This window comes from Rhinopithecus bieti, unplaced genomic scaffold (assembly GCF_001698545.2).
Source record: "Rhinopithecus bieti isolate Rb0 unplaced genomic scaffold, ASM169854v2 scaffold_6022, whole genome shotgun sequence".
Lineage (NCBI taxonomy): Eukaryota > Metazoa > Chordata > Mammalia > Primates > Cercopithecidae > Rhinopithecus > Rhinopithecus bieti.
In genome coordinates, this window is record NW_016805265.1 from 1,773,240 (window position 1) to 1,782,166 (window position 8,927).

General features: G+C 40.4%; 1 protein-coding gene across 3 annotated transcripts in view; it reads right to left on the minus strand.

Moving 5' to 3' along the window:
• SAMD8 (sterile alpha motif domain containing 8) overlaps positions 1 to 8,927 on the minus strand; it is a 68,182-nt gene that overhangs the window by 2,319 nt on the left and 56,936 nt on the right. For 2 of the 3 annotated variants that reach the window (XM_017871903.1, XM_017871905.1), the window contains exons 5-6: positions 3,798 to 3,948; positions 3,276 to 3,626 (exon numbers count right to left, since the gene is read on the minus strand). In XM_017871903.1, coding sequence (XP_017727392.1) covers positions 3,322 to 3,626; positions 3,798 to 3,948 — 456 coding nt within the window. In that variant the 3' untranslated portion in view covers positions 3,276 to 3,321. Of the gene's footprint in view, positions 1 to 3,275; positions 3,627 to 3,797; positions 3,949 to 8,927 lie in introns of those variants that run through there. The other variant, XM_017871904.1, reaches the window with a different exon arrangement.

Here is an 8,927-nt window from a genome sequence, read left to right on the forward strand (position 1 = left end):
AAAAAAAAAAAAAAAAAAAAAAAAGGAAAAGGTTAAAAAATGCAACAACGCTCCCAGGAACACAGAAAATGCATCGAAGACTTGCAACATAACCTCCAGTTTGCATCTCCAAACCAAAAACCTTTTGGTTCCTTCTATACTAAAGTCTCCATAATGATGTAAGCGTCTCACAAGTCTGCAACCACAGAACCAAATACAAGGTCAAAAAATATGTAGAACAAAGCCATGTAGCTTCTCTGCCTAGCCACATTCACAGATAAAATGTAAACATAAATACTATCTTCACTGTGGTTTAGATTTTAACCAGAAAAAAAATATGAAGAAAAAAATCTGGAAATTTCTGGACAAAACAAAAAGCAACTAAAATATAGGTTTCATATTTAGGTAACACTGAAAATAATTTTGTCTCAATGTTTTCCAAGAAAGAGATGATTAATTTATGTAAACACTGCCTTATAATAGTTAAAACAGTAAGTTATAAACCTAACTTACATTTTTCTCACAACATATATGAGCAAGTGCAAGGCTGAAAAGTTATTTTACAATCCCCATTGCAGTCTGTTGTTAGGTACTCTCAATGTCAATAGCTCTGCAAAGTTAGTTGCATTTGATTTTTCTATTTGGTCCTAGAATAGAATTTATATGAAAGAAAGAAGACCGAGGTTAATAGCTATTTAACTTTTTGTTATTGATTGAGACAGGGTGTCACTCTGTCACCAAGGCTGGAGTGCAGTGGCATGATTACAGCTCACTGTAGCTTCCTTGGGCTCAAGTGATCCTTCTGCCTTAGCCTCGCATGTAGCTGGGACCACAGACATGCACCACCATGCCCAGCTAATTTTCTAAAAAACTTTTTGTGGGGGGGGCGAGGTCTCACTTTGTTGCCCAGGCTGGTCTCGTTTACCTGAGCTCAAGTGATCCTCCTGCCTCAGCCTCCCAAAGTGCTGGGATTACAGGCATGAGCCACTGCGCCCAGTCTAACTTGCTTTTTTTTTTGTTTTCTGAGATGGAGTCTTGCTCTGTCATCCAGGCTGGAGTGCAGTGGAGTATCTCAGCTCACAGCAGCTTCCACCTGGGTTCAAGCGATTCTCATGCCTCAGTCTCCCAAGTAGCTGGGATTACAAGTGCATGCCACCATGCCTAGCTAATTTTTGTAGTTCTAGTGGAGATGAGGTTTTGTCATATTGGCCAGTCTGGTCTCAAACTCCTGATCTCAAGTGATCTGCCTGCCTTGGTCTTCCAAAGTGCTGGGATTACAGGCGTGAGCCACTGCACCCGGCCATGTTCTTAAGAGAATGGGTCTTGCTGTGTTGCCCAGGCTAGAATGCAGTAGTTAGTCATAGCCTCAACACACTCCAGCCTAACTCCTGGCCTCAAGCAATCCTCCTGCCTCAGCCTCCTCAGAAGCCAGGACTACAGCCTTGCACCACTGCACTTGGCTTAACATTTTAACATTAATGTTGTCATAGAGTTTTTTGAACTCTTTCCCAAAAGCCAACATCAGTGCCTCCCTAGCTAAATTCAGTCTGTTCTGTCACTACAAAAATAACAGTAACACATCTTTTGACCTCAAGGGTCAAACCACTCTAACTGGCATAGGAAACATCCTTTATTTTTCATGATTATGCAACTCCTTTACATGATGGCATTTTGCTCCTAGCATGTAACAGAATCAGCAATTTAAGATATCAGATTCTGAGGTGTGAGATTTAAAAGCATAAAACTTGAATTGCCTCGTAGCATTTCTCAAGTGTGAAATAAATAATGTTCACATCAGACACAAATTGGGGTCCTTCAGCACTAGCTGAGACTTGTTTGCATAATTTCCTTTCCTACCCAATTCATTTGGGCTCCTGTGTAGCTTATACAGGGGTGGAAATAGGGCTCAAAGTGCAAAAATAAAATATTTCACCCAGATAACAAAGGAGCAAGCTTCTGATATGCGGCCTAATTTTAGGCCTCAGAATGCCAGCACCTTTTCTAAGTTTTTGTTTTAAAATGGAATGTAAAACCTAATTATTATTCCCAGCAGCTAAGCTCATTAGTTGGGGTTTAAATTCCAATTCCATAACCATCCTACTGTCATAACTATTGTAAAAAATCATTAAAAATAAAGTAACAAATGTTATCACAGAGGTGAAATTACTTAAAGTACTATATTTCTAGTGTAAATAGCAGCTAAGTTATATCACTTCCTGACTGCCAAATTAAGACTAAATACAAAGAAGGTATATACACCATTATATTTAAAAGTAAAAAACAACACAACTTTTTCATATCCAAGTATGTCTGAGACTGTTTACTTCCAACGGCCAAGAATGATAAATTTCAAAAACCAAAAAGTTGTATTTTGCGTGCTAGAAGTTTCTTTTCAGGAGAAAACAATTCTTTGCATGCATACCTCCCTACTTAACGACAAAAGAACTTTATCTAACATCTGGTAAAACACTCCTATTTGGCTTATTAAATAACACCATTAAAAAAGCATAAAATTGGACTGTCATCTACTATAGCACAGAGTTATTCTGTGTACCTATACTACTAACATTAAGTCCATTTATTTTTATGGATGCAGCCATTTTTCCCTCATGAATACTTACTGATGGTTATACTGAACCCTCAGAACAAAACAGGCACTGCATCTTTTGTTGCATCTTCGGTGAAAAATGCCAGCTCCACATTTGCATTAATGAGGAGACCAATGGCATCCTAGCCAGTACTCTGTCACGTCATCTATGGCCTCTTTCATTCTCCTCTTATTTCAGGCATCCTGGTATGCTCAGTATACTTAAAAGATGGTTCAGAAGGCAAAAACTGTCAGTAAAACAGATCATGTCCCAGCGTGGCATTTTTTTAAACTGACACAGAGATTAGTCCAAAGAACAAGTACTGATCACTTGGTAGGGTTTCTTCTCCTAAAGATAATAAGTAGCTTAAAAACATATTATTTCTTGACTAGAGCCTTAATGGAAATCAATTGAAAATTCCTCAATCAGCAAACTGCTCAAGTTGACTTGTTTAAAGTTCAATAAGCAAATACTCAACAGGTAAGGGTACAGCCTGACTTCAATCACAACATTAAGTCTTCCTAAAGAGAAGGGGCAGAAAACATCTACTTAAGCTTTCTGTTCAAACAGCTACATAAGGACTCTTGATTGTTCTTGCTTGCTTTTTATAATCATAACTTTGCTCAGAACAGAAAACTTTACTTTGTCAACACATAAGCCAGGCATCTAGGAACAACCTAGGGGGAGAATGCAAAGTTACTCATTTTCAACAACTATTATATATTTAGTCACAAATTCATTAGAAAGATAGTCTTCATCCAATTAGTCTTTTCATTATTGCTGGTTTTGAAAATGGCCAACAATATTCATTAGGAACTGTGCCATTAACATTGCATTCAAAAAAAGAGAACATGGGAAACCAAATCCTTGCTCTCCTACTCTGCTGATATGCTCTGGTATTGGCCAGAGTATGGTAGTACAAAAAGAGTCTTGTTGTTATATAAAAAGCAATAAACACATCAATGGAATAATGTTCATGGGCAGCCAAGATGAAGAAGATTCCAAAGAGGTTGAGAACCCAGGATAAAGTGTGCAAGAAATTCCAGCTTCTTGGTGTATCTACGAAAAGGACAGAAAGATAATTTTAAAGCTACATTCCTTCCAATGCTTCTCAGTCACGTTTCTCAGGTCAGGCTGTTTTGCCATTCTTCACAGGATCCGACACCCTTCCCACAGCCTTCACTGCAGCTAGTTATCTAATATGCATAGAAGCACTAAAAAGATACTTACATTCAGTGACAAAGAAATTCAGCATAGTTAGGACGACTGTGTGGCCACTAAACATGTAATCTCCACATGTGTGAACGCCAGTCAGGGTCATACCAAAGCCACTCCAAATGGCAAAGGCTCGATGTAATTTCTCCCATACACTGCCATATATCTATAAAGAAAAGTTAAGAATTAGTGCTTCAAATGCTTAGGGAGGTGGGAACTTCCCAACATCCATTCCCATTGAAATTCAAATGCTAAATAACTTAGAAATAAGATCTAAGCCAAAGCAGTTAGGTCCTCAGTCTAATGAATTCCAGGCAGACTTCAAGACTGGGTGGGTAAAGCTTGGCTGTACTCAGAAATATTTTGGTAATTAAATGAAATCAGGCTGGGCGCAGTGGCTCATGCCTGTAATCCCAGCACTTTGGGAGGCTGAGGTGGGCAGATCACCTGAAGTCAGGAGTTCAAGATCAGCCTGGCCGACACGGCGAAATCCCATCTCTACTAAAAATACAAAAATTAGCCAGGCATGGTGGCGTGCGCCTGTAATCCCAGCTACTCAGGAGGCCGAGGCAGGGGAATCACTTGAACCTGGGAGGCAGAGGTTGCAGGGAGCCGAGATCATGCCACTGTACTCCAGCCTGGGTGACAGAGTAAGAGTGTGTCTAAAAAAAATTAATTAATTAAAAATAAGTAAATAAATGAAATCACTGTAACATGAACTCCTTTACTAGGAGTTCCTTTATAATAAAAGTTCTCTATAACACAAAAACATCTCAAAGTTTTTAATTCAGTATCACAGTAGTATTTGCTTGGCTATTCTTGCCAGTAAGACATAGGCTATGACAGACAGAGATCAATGTCTACCTTTCAACATCCACTCTCCCCTTCTTCACTGGTAACAGAATCCCAAATATATTGAGGCAGCAATGAATTCAGCCACAATATTGCCTTTCCCAACCTCCCTTGTAGCTAGGTGTGGCCACGTGACTAAGTTCCGTACAGTAAGATCTAAGTAGAAGTGTTAAGGGTTTCTGGGAAGGCTACTTATCAAGGTAAGACACAACAGTTTTGAGGAAGTCTTTTCTAACTTTCTACCTTCCCTTCTTTTAGTCTACAACTCAGACTCATTCAACTGGAGGTGAAACTCCAGCAACCATCTTGGATCACAAAGTGGCTTTGAGGCTACAAGCCAAGTATTGGGATAGCAGACCAGAAAGACAGAAGAATGATGGGGTTTTTTTGGATGACTTCATAAAATTCAGACCTGGCGTACCTACCTTCAGACTCTTTTTTGAGAGAGAATAAAGCATTGTGTGTTTATTAAACCATAGCCACTTTGAATTTCCAGTTATCAACAGCCAAACCTAATCCCAACTCCCACACATACGCCTAAAAAAGCAATCCATTTTGAGGAAGACTTTGAGTGATAGCTGCTTTACAAAAGAGGGGCAGTCACTACTTTAAAAAAAAAAAAAGGCATACTGCCAGGCACGGTGGCTCACGCCTATAATCCCAGCACTGAGAGGCTGAGGCGGATGGATCACCTGAGGTCGGAGTTCGAGACCAGCCTGACCAACATGGTGGAACCCGTCTCTACTAAAAGTACAAAAATTAGCCAGGTGTGGTGGCACATGCCTGTAATCCCAGCTACTCAGACTGAGGCAGGAAAATCTCTTGAACCCGGGAGGGGGAGGTTGTGGTGAGCGGAGATCGTGGCATTGTACTCCAGCCTGGGCAGCAAAAGCAAAACTCCATCTCAAAAAAATTAAAAAATAAACAAAAAAAACCCAACATACTAATATTATAATAATAATACAATTTAATAATAACATAATAATGGTACAAAAAGGTGCTAAAATTTTATGTGCATTTACTATGTGCAAGGCATGCTGCTAAGTGCATTGTGTGTTATTGCATTTAATTTCCACAGCAATCCTATGAAGTGATTTAACTGTACAGATGAGGAAACTGGCTTAGAAAGGTCACATAGCTAGTAAATAACATAGGCAGGATGTGAACCCAGGGAGCCCAATTCCAAAGCCCTGTCTTCAAGATTCTATCAAATATGACCAAAATAAACAACTTCATAGATACTACAATCTCATTAGGAATCTCACCTGCTGATTATACACTGCCCAGCTTTCCCTTTCTGCCTCATTTGAGGGAAAGAGAGGAAGAAGAATTTACTATTAGAGAGAAAGAAAGAGAATACACATGGGTTTGGTTCTTCCGTGATCGCTATGAACATGGGCTTAGAGATACTACTCTTGAGAAAGTAAAAAATCACGTAGTAAATAAAGAGAAGGGACTGCTACAAAAATGATTCAACCAAGGATACGAAACTAGTGATGCCAGTCGAAAGGTATCTCTCCATCCTTTCCCATCTTAAATGTCCCATATATTCTTCCAGAAAAATAAAAAATAAAACACAACAGAGCAGAACGAAGAGGATGTTTTGATAAGAGAACGTGTAGAAATATGCATTAAGTGTTTCTAAATTTCAAAAATAGACATGTTCTTGGTTCTGTCCTCAAACCCCTTACTTCTGGGAATGCAATTTCAAGCAATTAATTTATTATAATGAAAGTACCTTACAGAATTCACTGTAAGGGATTTGATTTCAAGTTACTATCACTTTAACTTTCTATTTATAACAATTGCTGCAAATAATACGGGTCAGTAAGTAGGTTATATTATAATTCAAAGCAATTAACAGTAGTTAGGTCAGATTGGAGGAGAAATATCTATATATAACTAACTGATAAAAACAGTCATTAGAGACAGAAAAAGGGCTGTTTATACCATAGAGGGATGGTATCTAATTTATTTTTGCAGCATATGTTGCAGCCCTATGCACATATATCCCTCTCCTCGGCGGCTGTCCTACAATTAAATCCCTTAGCTATGGAAAATTTTCTCTTTTCAGTGTAATAAGTTTGTATTTTTCTTTTTTTTTTTTGAGATGGAGTCTCGCTCTGTCACCCAGGCTGGAGTGCAGTGGCTCACTGCAAGCTCCGCTCACTGCAAGCTCCACTGCCTCCCGGGTTCACGCCATTCCCCTGCCTCAGCCTCCCAAGTAGCTGGGTGCTCGCCACCATGCCCGGCTAATTTTTTTGTATTTTTAGTAGAGACGGGGTTTCACCGTATTAGCTAGGATGGTCTCGATCTCCTGACCTCATGATCCACCCGCCTCGGTCTCTCAAAGTGCTGGGATTACAGGCGTGAGCCACCGTGCCCAGCCTATATTTTTATTCTTTAAAATCTGTCCTGGCTGGGCGTGGTGGCTCATGCCTGTAATCCCAACACTTTGGGAATTTGAGATGGGAAGAACACTCGAAGTCAGGAGTTCAAGACCAGCCCGGACAGCAAACCGAAATCCTGTCTCTAGGAAAAAAAAAATTAAAATCAGTCCAGGTGCGGTGGCTCACGCCTGTAATCCCAGCACTTTGGGAGGCCGAGGTGGGTGGATCATGAGGTCAGGAGTTCAAGACCAGCCTGGCCAAGACGGTAAAACCCTTCCTCTACTGAAAATACAAAAATTAGCCGGATATGGAGGCGGGCGCCTGTGATCCCAGTTACTTGGGAGGCTGAGACAGGAGAATCCCTTGAACCCGGGAGGCGGAGGTTGCAGTAGGCCGAGATCGCGCCACTGCACTCTAGCCTGGGCGACAGAGTAAGACTCCATCTAAAAAAAAAAAAAAATTTAGCTGGGGTGTGGTGGTGTATGCCTGTGGTCCCAGCTACTCAGGAGGCTGAGGCAGGAGGACTGCTTGAGACCAGGAATTTGAGGCTGACAGTGAGCTATGATCATGCCACTGTACTCCAGCCTGGGCAACAAAGCGAGAATCTGTCTTAAAAAAACAATGACTAAAATAAAATAAAATCTCCCCTAATCAACTAGAATACTATTTGTGTGAAACTCTTCATACCATGTACACAGCATACTATTTTGGAGAAACTGTGCACACCATGCACAGAAACAAATTCAAAATAAATTAAAGTTGTAAAATATAAAAAAATAAGACCATAAAAGCATCAGATATTATCTTTCATCAATCAGAATGGCAGTGCTGGCAAGAGGGTAAGAAAGCTGACATGCATACATGTTGGCAGTAGTGAAAAACTCATCTTTTCAAGTGTGTATTTTAGCAATATATATCACTTTTTTTTTTTTTTGAGATGGAGTCTCGCTTTGTCGCCCAGGCTGGAGTGCAGTGGTGTGATCTCAGTTCATTGCAACCTCTGCCTCCCAGGTTCAAGCGATTCTCCTGCTTCAGCCTCCCAAGTAGCTGGGATTACAGGTGCCTGCCACCATGCCCAACTAATTATTTGTATTTTTAGTAGAGATGGGGTTTCATCATGTTGGCCAGTCTGGTCTTGAACTCCTCAAGTGATCCGCCCACCTCGGACTCCCAAAGTGCTGGGATTACAGGCATGAGCGACCTCGTCCAGCCCATATCATATTTTTCAATGTGCGTGTCCTTTAATTCTGTAATTTTACTTCCAATAATTTATCTTAAGAGATAACTAAGTAAGTGCAAAAGCACAATGTACAAGAATGTTTACTATAGCACTGTTTATAAATAGTAAAATTTTGAAACAATCTCAAGATGTACATCATTTGGAACCTGGTATCCACAATGGACTACTGTTAAAAAGATGTAGTTCCTTTTAGAAAAGAGTAAACAACATACTATTAAATGAAAAATAGGCTAAAGAGGGCGGGCGCGGTGGCTCACGCCTGTAATCACAGCACTTTAGGAGGCCAAGGTGGGCAGACCACGAGGTCAGGAGATCGAGACCATCCTGACTAACATGGTGAAACCCTGTCTCTACTAAAAACACAAAAAAATTAGCCAGGCGTGGTGGCTGGTGCCTGTAGTCCCAGCTACTCAGGAGGCTGAGGCAGGAGAATGGTGTGAACCTGGGAAGCAGAGCTTGCAGTGAGCCAAGATTGCGCCACACTACTCCAGCCTGGGCAACTGGGAAAGACTCCACCTCAAAACAAACAAACAAACAAACAAACAAAAAACTTATACGAGTGTGTAAGTATGCTTAAAAATGGTCTGTGTGGCTATACACACAACTGTTAACTGTATTATTTATAGGGTGGGGCAAAAAAGAATCAGGTAAATTTTTTTTAAT